This window comes from Salmo trutta, chromosome 8 (assembly GCF_901001165.1).
Source record: "Salmo trutta chromosome 8, fSalTru1.1, whole genome shotgun sequence".
In the NCBI taxonomy this organism is placed as follows: Eukaryota; Metazoa; Chordata; class Actinopteri; order Salmoniformes; family Salmonidae; genus Salmo; species Salmo trutta.
The window spans coordinates 16,120,018-16,138,589 of NC_042964.1; the positions used below are offsets into that span (position 1 = coordinate 16,120,018).

An 18,572-nucleotide genomic window follows, 5' to 3' on the forward strand; every position below is an offset into this window, starting at 1 on the left:
GATGGCCTTGAGGTAGAAGTTGTTTTTCAGTCTCTCATTCCCGGCTTTGATGCACCTGTACTGACCTCGCCTTCTGGATGATAGCGGGGTGAGCAGGCAGTGGCTCGGGTGGTTCTTGTCCTTGATGATCTTTTTGGCCTTCCTGTGACATCGGGTGATGTAGGTGTCCTGGAGGGCAGGTAGTTTGCCCCGGTGATGCGTTGTGCAGACCGCACTACCCTCTGGAGAGCCTTGCAGTTGAGAGCTGTGCAGTTTCCGTACCAGGCGGTGATACAGCTCGACAGGATGCTCTCTATTGTGTATCTGTAAAAGTTTGTGAAGGTTTTAGGTGACAAGCCACATTTCTTCAGCCTCCTGAGGTTGAAGAGGAGCTGTTGCGCCTTTACTATTAGAAAAGTTTGATTACCTTTCCTGTTCTTTGTCAGAATGCACTCCCAGGACTTCTACTTCAATAACAAATGTTGGTTTAGTCCAAAATAATCCATAGTTATGTTCCAACAGCGGCGTTTTGTTCGTGCGTTCAAGACACTATCCCAATGGTAAATAAGGGTCACGCGCACGGCGCATTTCGTGACAAAAGATTTCTAAATATTTCATTACCGTACTTCGAAGCATGTCAACCGCTGTTTAAAATCCATTTTTATGCCATTTTTCTCGTAAAAAAGCGATAATATTCCGACCGGGAATCTGCAATTAGGTAAACAGCCGAAAGAAAATACAGCACGGGGTCGACTCGGGCACGTGCCTAATTCCTTTGTCCTCTTATCGGCCACTTGGCAATGGCGATAATGTGTTTCAGCCTGGGGCTGCCTCGATATCGTTCAGCTTTTTCCCGGGCTCTGAGAGCCTATGGAAGCCGTAGGAAGTGTCACGTTACAGCTAAGATCCTCACTTTTCAATAAACAGAGACAAGAAGAACGACTCCTTGTCAGACAGGCCACTTTCTGCATAAAATCTTCTCAGGTTTTTGCCTGCCATATGAGTCCTGTTATACTCACAGACACCATTCAAACAGTTTTAGAAACTTTACGGTGTTGTCTATCCAAAGCCAATAATTATATGCATATTCTAGTTACTGGGCAGGAGTAGTAACCAGATTAAATCGGGTACGTTTTTTATCCGGCCGTGTAAATACTGCCCCCTAGCCCTAACAGGTTAAATGTTTTTCTCACGTCGTCCATGTTGAAGGAGAGCCCACAGTCTTTGGTAGTGGGCACTGTATTGTCCTCATAGCATGCAAAGAACTTGTTTAATTTGTCTGGGAGTGAGACGTCGGTGTCCGCGACGGGGCTGGTTTTCTTTTTGTATTCCGTCATCATTTGTAGACCCTGCCACATACGTCTCATGTTTGAGCCGTTGAATTTCAACTCTCCTTTGTCTCTATACTGACGCTTTGCTTGTAAGATTGCCTTGCGGAGGGAATAGCTACACTGTTTGTATTCGGTCATGTTTCCAGTCGCCTTGCCATGATTAAGTTTGGTGTGATTAATAAGTTTCCGTTTTCAGTTTTGCACGAATGCTGCCATCAATCCACGGTTTCTGGTTAGGGAAGGTTTTAAAAGTCACAGAGAGAACAAAACATCTCCAATGCACTTCCTAATAAACTCACTCACCGAGTCAGCATATACGTTGATGTTGTTGTCTGAGGCTACCCAGAACATATCCCAGTTCACGTGATCGACGCAATCTTGAAGCGTGGAATCCAATTGGTCAGACCAGCGTTGGATAGACCTAAGCGCGGGCGCGACCTGTTTTAGTTTCTGCCTATACGAGGGGAGCAACAAGATGGAGTCATGGTCAAATTTGCCGAATAGAGTGCGGGGGAGGGCATTGTATGCATTGCAGTAGTTGGAGTAGCAGTGGTCCAATGTTTTGCTCGAACGGATACAATAATCAATGTTCTCAAATTAGCTTTGTTAAAATCCCCAGCTACAATAAATGCAGCCTCTGGATATATGGTTTCCAGTTTACATAGAGTCCAGTGAAGTTCTTTCAGGGTCGTCGAGGTATCTGCTTGGGGGGGATATACACGGCAGTGACTATAATCGAAGAGAATTCTCTTGGAAGATAATGCGGTCGGCATTTGATTGTAAGGAATTCTAGGTCAGGTGAACAAAAGGACTTGAGTTCCTGTATGCTGTTATGATTACACCATGAGTCGTTAAACATGAGGCATACACTCACACCCTTCTTCTTACCAGAGAGATGTTTGTTTCTGTCGGCGCAACGCACGAAGAAACCCGGTGGCTGTACCGACTCCGACAACATATCCCGAGTGAGCCATGTTTCCGTGAAACAGAGAAAGTTAAAATCTCTGATGTCTCTCTGGAAGGCAACTCGTGCCCTAATTTCGTCCACCTTGTTGTCTAGAGAATGTACATTGGTGAGTAATATGCTCAGAAGCGGTGGATGGTGTGCTCGCTTTCTAAGTCTGACCATGAGGCCGCTCCATCTGCCTCTCCTGCGGCGACGACGTTGTTTTGAGTCGGCCTCTGGGATTAGAACCAATGTCCAGGGTGGAGCTCCAAACAAAGGATCTGCTTCAGGAAAGTCGTATTCCTGGTCGTAATGTTGGTAAGTTAACGTTGCTCTTATATCCAATAGTTCTTCCCAGCTGTATGTAATAACACTAAAGATTTTCTGGGCTAACAATGTAAGAAATAATACATAAAAAAACAAATTACTGCATAATTTCCTAAGGACTTGAAGCGAGGTGACCATCTCTATCGGCGCCATTTTGCTCTTTTCGACTCTCCAACCCTGTTCCAGCAGCTACCCAATGCTTAATTTGGGAAATGTGAAGTCTGTTCGGAAACCTCGATAGTAACATGTTTTCACAACAAAACATATTTCATTACACTGTTGACAGCCCCTCTCTCTGCACTCAAGAAAGGAATGAAGGAGAGAGCGGAGGAGATAGAAGTGCACAATGGTGAGATATTCTGTAGCTAAAGGTAATGTGTCAGCTTATTGATTATGAAAATATAAAACATGCCCTATTACTATGCTATTCAAAATCAAATACAAATTCACTGTAATTGTAGGCTAACTCTGTAAGCCGCCCTGCACAATCAATGAACCAACAGCATCGCCTATGTTCTCTCCCAGACTCATTGATAGAAATGTTGGAGCATAACATTAGGTAACCAGTCCATCCAGTATGCATAAAACAGTCCACACTCAAAGCAGATGACTAGAATTTGTATAATTTTGGAGTATAGGCTCAACCAGTTATGTACCAAAGACATCTTAAATCTGTGTTTCTTTCTGCCGTTCGTAATATGCGGTAGGCTATTAGGCTATGTATTGTGTAATGGCACAATCATTATTTTAATTCCGTTTTTTGGGGGGGGGGGGGGGCTTGGGATCAAATATAGGCCTATGCGTATGGATAAGCTGTAATATGCGTATGAGTGTTTTGAATTAATCTTCACCTTAGAAAGCGCTGTCCATTTCGTTGTGTTTGGATTTTAACCATTTAAACAACATCCACAACGACCATGTTTTCCACTCAGTTTCAACCTGTTGTTGAACTTGTTTCTTCAAATTGATCATCACAGTGAAGTGAGTTTTCAAATCATCATACTGTTTTGATGAAGTGTTTGATGTGATCTTCGGTAGTATTGATGTCAGAGTGGTTAAAGGAGCAATTGAGCCCTGAGTACCAGGCCATTAGCGACCCGACGATTGTTAGCAAGTTGGGTACTACTAACGCATGTCCAGAGTAGCCTACTCCAGCTGTGAGGGAGCATTTAATGAGAATCATATTTTGGTGCGTTTAATGTGCTGGTGAAATGGTCGGGAAATATTTTTTATTCATGTCAGAATATTGGAAAGGGAATGAATGAGCAACACTTAATTCAAATGGATTCAATGAGCGAACATCATCACGTGTGCCACAATGTCTTTGTTTGTACATTCTTAAGAGACACAGAAATAATGAGTCAGAAAAATCTGATTTTGAATTCACAATAACCTCCAAACAACTAATTACTACTCCTACCTAATTATTTTGAGGCATTCAGTTTTTGTATTTTTTAGTAAACATGTAAATAAATACTGGGACTGAGACATTAGACTTTGCAGAGGTATACATACCCTGAAAATATGTGTCCTTAGATTGGGCTCGGCTTTAAGATGGCCAAGATGGCTCATGTCAAGGTGTTTCAAGTCTGATGACAGAGAAGAAACTATACCCCCCCAACCTCGTCAATAGCACAGGGCGTGTTCCACATATGCACAGTCTGTACAGATTGTTATATAATGTTAATGTGATTGCTGAGATATTAAACACTTAAATAGTCCAGATATTAAAGACTACGGTAGAGTCCCAAATGGCACCCTATTACCTATACGGAACCATTTGGGACACAGGTGATATTAAACTCCCCAGGTATTGTAAAGATTTGATCATTTTTACAGACCTGTGTAGAAACTGTGTGTCTGAATGCACCCCAAGTGTCACACCATGATCCACTACTTATAGGTACACCCAAAGCACCATGGGTAATCTACATGCCAACTCATGGCTTTGTGCAAACTCAGGACTTAGACAATGCTCCTAGCGTCAGCACCTTATTAACAAACATAAACAAGGGAGGGAGGGGAAAGAGAAGGATGGGAGAAAAGGAGGTGGAAGGAAAATTCCTTCAGGAGACAAACAACTCACAAGTTTCTCGGTTGTGCCGACTCACGCCGCTCTTGCCTGCTCGTGACGCACCTGCTCCTCGACTCGCCGCATGCACCGGGAGCTTTCAACCAGCCGGGGAAATTAAGATAAATTATACGTCCCCCTCCCTCGCTCACTCTCTCTTACATTCCATCCCTCTTTCCCTCTTTCTTTTATCACATGTTTATGTTAACACTAGGGCACCACCGGCGCTAGGGCGGCACCGCCGCTAGGGCGCACGCGCGTGTGTGTGTGTCTGCTTGCACATGTGTCTTTGTGCGTTGCTTGATGTGTGTACTTGTAGCTATGTGTTCGTACCTTTTGTCTGTCCTTATGCTTTGATTGATGTGTATGTGTTTATTCGTTAGTGTCTGTTTTCCCCAGGTTCGGGGACGGCTACACTGTGATCGTGAGGGTGGGCGGCTCGCCCCCCGCTCTGGCCCTCGTGGAGGAGTTTGTCCACGAGACCTTCCCGGGTAGCGTACTGAAGGAGAAGCACCACAACACTCTGCAGTACCAGCTCCCCCTCAGCAAGGGCACTCTGGTCAGCATCTTCAGCCAGTTCACCACTCATCAGCAGAGGCTGGGCGTGGAGGACTACTCTGTCTCCCAGACCACTCTGGATCAGGTAAACAGGTTAACCCTTCATTCAGTAGTTTTTCTGGGTGAGGACCATAGAGATACTATAGTGTTTCTATGGTATTTTATTTAATTATGTTGTGGGGACACACAGGGCATTTTCTTCCTTCCCTGCACTAACATTGCTGAGTCAACAAATCAAGTTGTATGGCCGGTGAGGGCAAATCTGATCCTGGAGGGCAGGAGGGTGTTTCTTTTTTTGCCGCGTGTGTTAAAGCTGGGTGAACGTCTGTAGACACTCCAGGAGTGGAGTTGCCCATCCCTTTTATGGCAATGAAGACATATATTATCGGTACAACACACTTCCTTTAAGAATTGTACACTGAATGCTGATAGACTTGCTGTTGAATGTCAACTGCCTCACCTCACGTTTCCAATTGGATGTGTGAAGCTTGAGATCTGATGTAATCAAGCCTCTGAGAGGAGAGTGTGCCTCGCCCTCAATGATGAACATTAGCACAGCAGTGGATGGGTCTGGGTAGACTAGAGCACCTTAAGAAGGCCCAGCAAAGGTCACCTGTCCACTCATCCTTGGGGAGAAAAGGATGGGAAAGAAGGCCTGCCTAGATAAAAACAACCCTCAGCCTGAGAGCCTCTCGAAAGCAACTGCCAGGAGAGGAAAGGAAAAAAGAATGAAAAGAATGAAAGAAAGAAATAAAATAATAAATAGAAGAAAGAGATAAAGAAAGAAAACAAGAGAAAAACAACATGTTCGCCAATGCAGCTATGGAGCATATTTACCAGATCACAGCGTAAATAAAAAATCACACGCAGGCTATAAGGTCACTGCACTAAAACACAAAAGGGGTAAAAAAAACACCTATGGGGACGGAGACCAGACAGTCACCTTTCAGCTGGTGATTTATTGAGGAGAGCTCTGACCTACAGGGTTCTATTTTCGGCTGGTGTTAAGACGGCACTAGTGTCAAACGCACGTTAGTTTGCAACTTCGTCATGTAAAAACTGACGCACTGGCATTTTCCATCCCTAATGCCAGGTTTTTAATTTACCTGTCTTATCAGCTCGCTTGCGCACAGATGGGCGAAGTGGAAATATTTGAGGAGTGTCATTAAAAACATGATCCAAAGTGGTAATTTCAGGAAGCGCTGATAGGGATATTTAAGACCAACCAAAAGCTGATTTTAGCAGTAACGCAGTTGGTTATGAAGTTAATTTTGTCAGCGGAAACTCAGCCTATCCAGCTGTGATGCACACTGCCCATATGCGCATGGAACAATATTAGCCAAATGTGCTTTAGGTGCCTGTATACTTTGTATTTATCAACATAAAAAACTTTTTTCCCCATTTAATTGTATTTGGTTAGAAACCAAGCATAGCCTCCCCTCCTCTCAATTAAGTTATCTATTTTTTTTCCTGACCAATGCAATCGTGAAGTAGTCAAGACTGTCGATAAAGGGTTTGGCTCCTAAGACTGCTTGGAAATAAATCTAAATCACCAAAGCTTTATTCAAATATACAGTTTGAAAGGAGTAAAACAGCTGACATACCCTTTTTATCTATGCATTGTAGGCAAGCACACATGATTTTAGCCATGCAGGTCCAGTATTGGATGTGCGTAAAAACCCACTCCCACTCTTTAGTGTCCATGCCCATCATGAAACGAGAGATGAGAACCTTTGAGAATACCGGTGAACCTCGTATTTAGAAGTTATCTGTAACCTGTAAAAATTGCTTGTTTTCCGTTTCATATTTTCAAAACCCCAGCCCTCCCTTAGGCTATAACGAAGGCTGGTTCAACAGCAATGCGTGTCTTTTTTTACAGGTATTTCATTCAATTTTATTACAACCGAACTTATTAGAATGATTCACCTTCCTGGTTTTATGGTGACAACGTCCATGGCGTGCTTGCAATGGGACTTCTGGAGATGTGTGAATGCGACCTGTAAGATCTGATCTGTAAGATGTTTCCGATTAGGTTCATAAAACATAGGCCTATTTAGGAGCAGTATAACGGTGAGTGGACATTCTCCCTTTCTATTTATATTGGATCTTTGTCCAGCTACTGTGAAAAGTTAGGATGTGCGTAAAACCCTCCATAGTCTGAGCTGTTTTAATATTATATGACCACAGGGAGAAATTAAGGTGCCTGTAAGTGTGACGGCCTATTTAAAACAAGTTTTGTTTAGTTTAGAATTATTCGTTCTCTTTTTAGGCCTTATCAATAATTAAGTTCATCTTGCTTATTGACAATGTTTTGCTTGTCCATGCTCAGTCATAATGCAATTTACAGTAGGGCTTGCCCTTATATCATTGTGAATGCTATTGAAGCAATGCAATTACTTAGACCAATGTGGACTGCAAATGGGTTCAAATTAACGTATTTAGCAAAGATAGGTCTACATTTTATGTTGTTCCTGTAAGCCATTTAACAAACTTTAACAGACTAACGTTGGGATTTGAGTTGATTCCATGGCAATACATAGAAGACGTAAATACAGAACTTGAAGCAACCACATAGTTCGCCATGGAGCAAGTTCTGATTGGCCAATGAGGGGCCATGCCTCGACACACCCACAACTTGTTTATTCATCAAAACCCAGCCCTTAAGCAGCAACTCCAGCAAGTGCCCCGATAATTGTAAAAATAGCAGAAAATGTTTCTGACACACCCCTGAACCTCCAGCGCTACCTCCTGCGCTAAGATTTACCATTGCTGTAGGTTTGTTAAAATAGACCCCAACATGTAAGATCTGGCTCACACTACAATTCATATTGATCCAGCACTAAGGCTGAGGCATTAACGCCTTTATTGAAAGAAAGGTCCCATGTCCGAAATGTGTCTTGCCTACAACTTACTACAACAACCTAGTGGCCTTGTCTGAAATCTGTCTCGCTTACTACTTACTAAAACTACATACTAATCTTACTACATAGTATTTAGAATATACTGTTTAGTAAAAACGAATACTGTAAATGACAAATATCAGCATACTAGTCTCATCCTACTGAGAATGTGTCATCTAATACACAGTTGTGTTGATTCCCTCCATTCCTTCATTTTGGTACAGAGCATCCCCTCAGCTGATTATCAGCTGTTGTCATGACGACTCTCTTCCTCAATATTGTGCAGTGAATTCTACTAGATGAAAAGCAGAAATTAGTATGACATCCTGGATTTTAAAGCATACAACATTTTTGGACCGAGTTTGGGAAACCCTGATCAAATGCACATTTGCGTTGTTTTCCGCCATTTGTTCATTGTTTCTCTATAACTAAGTACACACAAATTGAAAATACACAATCAACTTGAGCACTAGACATTTTCAGAGGTGCAGTATCTTCCCCTTTATGGAAAACAAAGGGTTACCTCGTGTCTGAGAATGAGTAGTAAACACTAATGCAGCTTCTATGTCCCTTATACATGGACAGCTAAGTGTCACCTCAATTTCTACTGTTCGTCCCTGAAGAAAAGTCATTTTTTGCACCACACATTACAGAGAGCATTTCAAAGACAACGGAACAAACTAGCATATAGCTGACGTGGACTGGGGTGGCCTGTATTTAAAACGTGCACTGTGGCGCGTGTGGCGCACTGGGACTCCACTGCCACGGCAGCGAGGTTAATTGAGCGCCTCTGAGTCCTTCTCCTTGCCACGCGTCGGCGGCCATCTAATAAACACCCAAATGCCATAGTTAATACCCATACCCATCTGTTATTAACTAAATGTCAGTCACAAGCACCGGAGCATGAAGTCTAAGTTATAATAAACTAATGCTTAGAAGATTAGAGGTGATTGGAGAAACATGTTTTGTAGTGAGTACAGTGGGAGAAGAGATGCTAATACTGCATGTGGCGTATGAAATGCTAGTATTTGAAAGCATTACATGCACAGTTGCACACATCCAATGCCTTTGAGCAGATTGCGGGATATCAAATATATTCACTAAAGGATAAAAATATGTAGCATAGTGCAATCTCTGCTCCCATGTGGGTTATTGGTGACAACATTTTGACCACTTACGTAGCTCTGCTATATGGAATGCTCCATTGTTCGGAATGGGTGTTGGAATGCGTTCACAAACAATACATTGTTTCCAACCTTGACAAATACACAGTAGTCAACCTATAATAGTGTTCCGGTATGTGCTCTGGGTATTATATAGTTTGCGCGGAGAACATTATAGTATATTTAAGTAATACTGCCTGAAAACACAGAAATGATTGTGTGACAACTCCCAACAAGGGCTGTTCTGAGGCCTGAAGCGAATCCAAGGCCTGTGGTTGGTGGCAACCAGTGCTTCCTCTTCTTTGGCAGAGAATGGTACGTCCCACTCACGTCATTGCCAGCAAAAATGGTACTCCAGCGTTTTCTGTTAGGCTGCCAAATGTTAGGCTGCCAATAACTTTTTAGTGAGCTGTCACACCGATGGCCGCTCACAGCCATTATTTCCCTTGCCTCCAGGTCCGCATCGGATAACTTTTGCATTCTGAAGTTCTTTTACATGTTTTGACCGAGTCGTTCATTCTAATTCTATTCATTAGACATTGCTATGCTAAACAAATCATTGGCATGTCGGTAGCTAGCAGAGATTCAAAGATGATGAGAGACAAGAACTTCAAATAATTATGATTTAATAAATATCCAATAGGCCTACATAGGTCGCACTGCACTGAAAAGTAATGAATGGAATTCCGAGTGTTTGCGGTTTCCATGGTGAATTATTAGTTCCACATTCATTCTTGGGCTAGCTAGCCTACTGGCATAGGAGAGATCACATTTGTAAAATGATACATTGTTGCACAGGTCATAGAGGCAGACAAGTAGGTTTAAACAACCTCAAAATGTTGTATTAAGTTAATGAATTTCCTGCCTGGGCTGTAGGACAATGGAATTATGACATTAACATTAACACGTCATGGTATTTTGTTGGCCCACCACTCCCGCATATCAACCAATCAACACCCAGGATCCATACAACCCGTTTTATAAAGAGCTGTCAAACTCTGATATGGAAGGCTAAAGGCATAAATGTTTTAAGCCTCTCAGCATACTGTATTCAACCAATGGCATCTGGGGTTAAGATTCAAATAATCCCCTGATAGGTGGAGTTGAAGATAGGCATGGAAAAATGCATTGTTGTTGTTTTTACACTTCCTCATTCCCTCCTAATAAGATGTCATAACGGTAAAGTTATAGAAAGAAGTTTTGTCAGACATTTTTTTTGTAAGGAAGCCTGTTGCATTTGCTAAACTTTAGTCTGTCAATCTCAAAATCCCAAAGAGCCCAGCAGTACGGTTCTTCACAGCACTAGTCCTCCTCAATTTAACAGGAAGTGTGTTTCAACGGGATCTAATGCCCACGATCCTCCTCCATCAAAGGTATCACATACCTACCGTCTGACGTTTCTCTTGAGTCTCGAACGAAGACTTTCTAGTTCCAATTAAGATGGTCGACATTATCTGAAACCGGAACGGATCACGAAAATTGGTGGAACCCTCCCCTTTCATCTCAAATGAAACACGCCAGGCTGATTGAAAACAGAGTCCGGGCTTTATCTTTGACGCTGAAGTTAGAAGAGTGAACTTGATTCCACAAGGGATTCAGAAGATGACTGTGGAGGAGGAAGAGCTGAGGAGGGGTGGTGGAAATTTTTTGTTTTTGTTTTCATCGTTCCTCCTTTTGTCTGTCTTTGCTAGCCAAAGGAAATAAAAGGGCACTTGTTTTATGCCTCAAAGGTGACCGGAGGCATATTGTGTGGCCTTATTTTATAGGCTGTAACTGTTAAGAAAGATGTACTTCATAGGCAGCGCCTAATGGACTAGGCGGAGAAGAATAAACATCCCCTGTAAACTGTTGTTTCACTGCAGAAACAATCTCCGCTTAAGTGGCTAAACTCGTTCCCTGAGATTGTATGGCGTAATATTAGTTATGTTGATCCGAGACATGGGATTTGTTATACAATCTGGCCATCCCCCATTTCCTCTTAGGCCTATACATATAAAGTCACTTCATATCTTAAAATATATGGTGGCTTTCACAGCCCTTTTTGCTTTATTTCGCTTCCTTCTTGTCTTGATACTTTACCTGATGAATACAAGCTTTTACCGTTGTTTCCCCACCCTGTTACACAGACCAGGGTAAATAAAGAAATTGTTGTAAATATTGTTGCTGGGGGGTGGGAATCATTATCAGGATGCCTTTGGTCTCGTTTCACAGTGGAGTGTAAGACATTTAAGGATACATTATAGAAACGTGTTTTGTTGAAATGTCATTAGAATGAACAGATCGGATACGTTGATTGACTTTCGGTTGACATTTTTTTATAATTCTGAAAACCAAACCAACTACAAATTAACTAAACTGAAACCCATTCATATGAACAGATTTGTGTGTGCATGTGACATGCAAGGCCCTCCTGCATCTACTCTTACCACCCTGTCTTCATCCCCAGGTCTTTGTCAACTTTGCCAGGTACCAACATGAGGAGGACAACCATGCCACTTATGACAACAAAGTGGACGTGTCCGACGAAATGCCAATGAAAACTCAGAACCCACCTGTCCCAGAGAGCGCCTGAGTCCCAACGTTCACCTCATATTCTATCACTGAACAGCATCTAGCGCTGTATATCTCAGGTCTAAGCTTGTAGATAGATTTTGTTTAGTTTACTTCTGCCAGCTGGCACAATAATGTTGTAGTATGTTATTATGCAAATGTTAACCGTAAATAACACATATAATGCAATTGCAGAGTGAAATAAGGGCAAGTAAATGATTGGTAAGTGATTGGTCTACCTGCTTCATCAATGTATAGATTTTGTCATGCAGTTATTTTTTGGGAATGCTTTATTATGATGAAAAACAGACACACTTAATCGTAGTGTGGTGTGGTGAAACACAGATTTTCCTCAGACCTTGTCATGCTAAATGACATGGCTAGGAAACGGCTCTTCCTCAAAGGTCAACACATGCTACTATGTTGCCCCTCGACATTCTCTTACAATTGTTGTTGCAATTGTTTCACTAGCTACTGATGAAACATGTAATACTTCCCAAATCGCACCCTATTCCCTATATAGTGCACTACTTTTGACCAGATCCCTATCAGTCTTCCAGGACCATACTGTGGATATTTTTCACATTATCCTCTCCTTCATTCCAAAATTAGAATGGCGTGCCCAACTTCGCAAAATATGCATTGAGTGTGATACAGAGTCGAGAGCCTTACACTGTGTACTTGCAGGATAAAGTGTGCATTCAATATAGCCTATCCTCTGTCTCAGGATCTCTCTGTAGAGCTGTAAAGATATATTTGTTTGCATTTGTACTGTTTACATTTGATAAAACCCATGTAGAACTTTGTCAGTTTGCATACATTACTTTGCAGGTGCACTTAGCACTTTCTACCTAAAGCAAATAACTTCTCTGTATGTGTGTGTTTCCCTCATGAGCTCTAGGGTTCACTTTGAGAGCTCAATGTAATTTGTATGCATGTCCCCCGCATTACTATTCAATGTCCCCCGCAGTACTATCTTGTTCATTGTAAAGAATAAGGAATCCTATTTGTACTGAATATTGCTTTATGCCAGGACAGATTATTAAACATTTGCACAAATTCATGCGACTAGGAGTTGAATTTGTAACTCCTTAGCTTTATATGCTCCGGGATTCTTTGGGCCGGGTTCAAAAGTCACTTTGAGCGACTTGAGAGATATGTGGCAGCCACTTTCAATATCTCACTCTGCTGCCTCAATAAGTGCATCGTTCTTTCGTTCTTTGTGTAACTCTCCCCTTCGTTCTTTTATAAGCCTTCAATTGTAGTCTATCTTTGTTGTCACTCACGTGTGCAACACTTCAGCTTTGACATAGAACTCCGCAAATTGTGTGATGGTGAGTCATTTATTTACAGCCAACTGAACAGTGGTGGACCATAATACACAGACAGGATGTGTCACACTTTTTATCATCCCCCTGTCAATCATTGTTTTCTTTCATTCAAACACACCCGTTCCCTCAATACTTTTTCTTCAGTTTACATTTTTGCAAAATTTACTTTTTAAAGAGTGAACAGGGTTTAGATGTGTAAGTCAAAAGCACATCAAAACACTATATTTTCCTTTCTCAATGTGCCTGAAAACTATGAAAACCTGTCAGAAATCCATGAATAAACAATGTCAATTCTTAAAGTGTTGTTATCAGCACTCTTATCCCCCTAATCACCCTGCCACTCCTGACCATCATACCCAGAGGCCTTTGCTCTCTCTGCTACCAGCCCCATGAATCCTCCAGGTCCAAAGCACCTCTTACCTCCACCTCAAAAAGACCTCTCCTCCCCTATGTATGCATTTTTTTATATCGGTCCCTCTAATACAGGAGTAGAAAAGGCCCATTTTTGCACATTTTTCGAGAATGTTTATTTTTTAAATATTTGTTTACTATTCAGATTATTCAGGGGGTGCTGCAGCACCCTCAGCACCCCTACTTCCTGTGGCTATGTATATATACCCATGAGGGTTCTACCCCTACTCCAGAGTGTAATGGAGATTTTTTTTAAACAACAGGCAACAAAAGCTAACCCAGTCACATCAAACTCTGAAATGACTTCTAGGATTCCCTTTTAATTTGTTTCAGCTGTTTTGCATTGACATTTATATCCCTATAAATGCTGCTGCTGCATGATTTCGCCTGGTCAGAAAAATGGCTAGCTGACGTCTAACACCTTTAGCTCTCTATGGCAGGGGGAGGTCAAATTCATATTTAGTAACATTGTTGCCGAAGTCTAAGTGGCAAACAGCAAGGTTCATACAAACCTATGCTGTTGCAAACTACAGTGCCTTCAGAAAGTATTCAGACCCCTTGAATTTGTTACGGGTGTGTACGGGAGGCGAAGTCAGGTGCAGGAGAGCAGAGTATAGTAACATGCGCACTTTTTTATTCCGGTCCAAAACGAAGCACCTACGTACATAAACGTACCCAAAACACGGAGCATGAACATAAGTCTGGCGCGTGACAAATACCCACATAACAATAAACAATTTCACACAAAGACATGGAGGGAAACAGAGGACTAAATACATTCAGTGTGATTAGGGAATGAAAACCAGGTGTGTATGGAACAAGACAAAACAAATGGGAATATGAAAAATGGAGCGGCGATGGCTAGAAAGCCGGTGACGTCGATAGCCGAACGCCGCCCGAACAAGGAGAGGAGCCGACTTCGGGCGGAAGTCGTGACAGAATAATTCCACATTTTGTTGTTACAGCCTGAATTCTAAATTGATTAAATATATGTTTATTCTCACCCATCTACAGTTGTGGCCAAAAGTTTTGAATGACACAAATATTAATTTCCACAAAGTTTGCTGCTTCAGTGTCTTTAGATATTTTTGTCAGATGTTACTAAGGAATACTGAAGTATAATTATAAGCATTTCATTAGTGTCAAAGGCTTTTATTGACAATTACATGAAGTTGATGCAAAGAGTCAATATTTGAAGTGTTGACCCTTCTTTTTCAAGACCTCTACAATCCACCCTGGCATGCTGTCAATTAACTTCTGGGCCACATCCTGACTGATGGCAGCCCATTCTTGCATAATCAATGCTTGGAGTTTGTCAGAATTTGTGGGTTTTTGTTTGTCCACCCGCCTCTTGAGGATTGACCACAAGTTCTCAATGGGATTAAGGTCTGGGGAGTTTTCTGGCCATGGACCCAAAATATTGATGTTTTGTTCCCCGAGCCACTTAGTTATCACTTTTGCCTTATGGCAAGGTGCTCCATCGTGCTGGAAAAGGCATTGTTCATCACCAAACTGTTCCTGGATGGTTGGGAGAAGTTGCTCTCGGAGGATGTGTTGGTACCATTCTTTATTCATGGATGTGTTCTTAGGCAAAATTGTGAGTGAGCCCACTCCCTTGGCTGAGAAGCAACCCCACACATGAATGGTCTCAGAATGCTTTACTGTTGGCATGACACAGGACTGATGGTAGCGCTCACCTTGTCTTCTCCGGACAAGCTTTTTTCCGGATGCCGCAAACAATTGGAAAGGGGATTCATCAGAGAAAATGACTTTACCCCAGTCCTCAGCAGTCCAATCCCTGCACCTTTGGCAGAATATCCGTCTGTCCCTGATGTTTTTCCTGGAGAGAAGTGGATTCTTTGCTGCCCTCCTTGACATCAGGCCATCCTCCAAAAGTCTTCGCCTCACTGTGCGTGCAGATGCACTCACACCTGCCTGCTGCCATTCCTGAGCAAGCTCTGTACTGGTGGTGCCCCGATCCCGCAGCTGAATCAACTTTAGGAGACAGTCCTGTCGCTTGCTGGACTTTCTTGGGCGCCCTGAAGCCTTCTTCACAACATTTGAACCGCTCTCCTTGAAGTTCTTGATGATCTGATAAATGGTTGATTTAGGTGCAATCTTACTGGCAGCAATATCCTTGCCTGTGAAGCCCTTTTTGTGCAAAGCAATGATGACGGCACGTGTTTCCTTGCAGGTAACCATGGTTGACAGAGGAGGAACAATGATTTCAAGCACCACCCTCCTTTTGAAGCTTCCAGTCTGTTAATCGAACTCAATCAGCATGACAGAGTGATCTCCAGCCTTGTCCTCGTCAACAGTCACACCTGTGTTAACCTTTCTGAGAAGGGGGTTCCACTAGTGGAACACCTGGCCTACAGCCAGTGAAATTGCAGGGCGCCAAATTCAAACAACAGAAATCTCATAATTAAAATTCCTCAAACATACAAGTATTGTACACCATTTTAAAGCTAAACTTCTCGTTAATCCAACCACAGTGTCCGATTTTCAAAAAGCCTTTACGGTGAAAGCCCACCATGCGATTATGTTAGGTCAGCGCCTAGCCACAAAAACCATATAGCCATTTTCCAACCAAGGAGAGGTGTCAAAAAGTCAGAAATAGCATTAAAATGAATCACTTACCTTTGATGATCTTCATCTGGTGGCACTCCCAGGTCTCCATGTTAGACAATAAATGTTTGTTTTGTTCGATAAAGTTCTTCTTTATGTCCAAATACCTCAGAGATGTACCCAAATACCTTTATGTCCAAACTTCCCAATGCTGCCCCCTATCCCTAAAGAGTTAACGAGATAATCACTGACATGATGTCACCTGGTCCTTTTGTGGCAGGGCTGAAATGCATTGGAAATGTCTTTTGGGGATTCAGTTAATTTGCTTGGCAAGGGGGACTTTGCAATTAATTGCAATTTATCTGATCACTCTTCATAACATTCTGGAGTATATGCAAATAGCCATCATACAAACTGAGGCAGCAGACTTTGAAAATTAATATTTGTGTCATTCTCAAAACTTTTGGCCACGACTGTACACACAATACCCCGTAATGACAAATTTAAAACATGTTTTTAGAATTGTTTGTAAATTTATTGAAAATGAAATATAGAAATATCTAATTTACATAAGTATTCACAATCCTGATTCAATACATGTCAGAATCAACTTCGGCAGCAATTACAGCTAGATTTGATTTTCAAACTGATTTAAGTAAAAACTGTAATTAGGCCACTCAGAAACATTCAATGTTGTCTTGGTGAGCAACTATTTGGCCTTGTGATTTAGGTTATTGTCCTGCTGAAAGGTGAATCTGTGTCTAGTGGAAAGCAGACTGAACCAGGTTTTCCTCTAGGACTTTGCCTGTGCTTAGCTCTATTCCGTTTATTCCCCAAAATAACTCCCTAGTCCTTGCCGATGACAAGCATACCCATAACATGATGCAGCCACCACCATGTTTAACAATACTTGTGGGGACCAGAATAGTAAACAAACAAAAGTTTGACCAACTGGTGACATTTTGTTAGTCCCCGCAATGTCAAATGCTATTTCTAGGGGGTTTAAGGTTAAGGTTAGAATTAGTGTTAGGGTAAGAATTAGGTTTAGTGATAGGGTTAACGTTAGGTTTTAGGGTTAGGTTTAGGGTAAGGGTTAGAGTTAAGGTTAGGGAAAATAGGATTTTGAATGGGACTGAATTTTGTGTCCCCAGGTTAGTTGTACAAGACTGTGTGTGTCATCAATATGCACGTGTGTGTGTTTTGTGTTTGTGTGTGAGTGTGTGGTTAGAGCCAGTGCAAGAAAGTCAGTGTAAAAAAAGAAAGGGGTCAATGCAAATAGTCTGGGTAGCCATTTGATTAACTGTTCAGCAGTGTTATGGCTTAGGGGGTAGAAGGGTAGAGGCTGTTTGGGATCCTTTTGCTCCCAGACTTGGTGCTCCGGTACCGCTTGTCGTTTGGAAGACTGTTGCTGACCGAGATGAGCTATGTTTTAATTATTTATAGTAAATTATGTATAATAAGTCTTGGTGATTCATTAGCCTAGTTAATCTTTACATGACTTTTAACCTACATCTCTGTTTTGCTCAGTCTGACAGTAACCCAGAACTATCAGAGGCAGAGGATCTCTCTCTTGGCTGCTGCTGACAACAACTGCATGTAAATTGTTTTTCTACATCCCTCAAGCTCGACTGGACCTCAAAGCCAGTTCCATTGCTTTTTTATTGTTCCCCTCTAATCAGGAACTGATTTAGACCTGGGGCACCAGGTGGGTGCAGTTAATTATCAGGTAGAACAGAAAACCAGCAGGCTCCGGACCTCGTAGGGTAAGAGTTGAATAGCCCTGTTCTACATCATAATGATATGTCTGAATAGCATTTTGTCTTCTTTTTGGCAGATTAACTCATGCTTATATTTTTCTCCTTTTCTCTCCTTCTCTGGAACCAGTCAGGCAACAACCAATACTGTACTGGCAGTAGATAGCCCAGCGGCTAAGGAGCTGGACCTGTGGCAGGAGCTGGACCTGTGGCAGGAGCTGGACCTGTGGCAGGAGTTGGACTTGTGGCAGGAGTTGGACTAGTGGCCGAAAGGTAGCCAGTTCTAATTGCAGGCCGGGCGCTGGAAAAAACGAGCGGAATTAATTTGACAACTGGAGGGCTGCTCGGTTCACATCCTCAAAACATTCCCCTACCGTTGGGCCCGTGAGCAAGGCCCTTAACCCCACAACATGCTCGTCTCAACTGTATGTGTGAGGACTGCTGTTTGTGGAGGTTGGGAAAGGAGCATAAGCCACATTTTTGTTGTTTGTTGTAACTAATACTATTGAATTGTAAAGAAGTCAGCCAGAATTGACATGGGCCATCATTCAAACCAAAAAAAACTGTGCTGCTATTTTTTTGTTCATTTTTTTATTATTTATAAAATTATATTCTTAGCATAAAATTATACTATTTAATGGTAGTAGCCATAATTCATAAATGGCCTCATGCTGAGTTCTAAA

General features: G+C 42.1%; 1 protein-coding gene across 2 annotated transcripts in view; it reads left to right on the forward strand.

Moving 5' to 3' along the window:
• The window catches only part of LOC115198266 (ATP-binding cassette sub-family A member 1), a 291,299-nt gene extending 278,413 nt beyond the window's left edge, over positions 1–12,886 (forward strand). For both annotated transcript variants that reach the window (XM_029760119.1, XM_029760120.1), the window contains 2 exons: positions 5,054–5,297; positions 11,722–12,886. In XM_029760119.1, the coding sequence (XP_029615979.1) occupies positions 5,054–5,297; positions 11,722–11,847 (370 nt within the window). In that variant the 3' untranslated portion in view covers positions 11,848–12,886. The remainder of the gene's footprint in view (positions 1–5,053; positions 5,298–11,721) is intronic.
• The last annotated feature ends 5,686 nt before the right edge of the window (positions 12,887–18,572 follow it).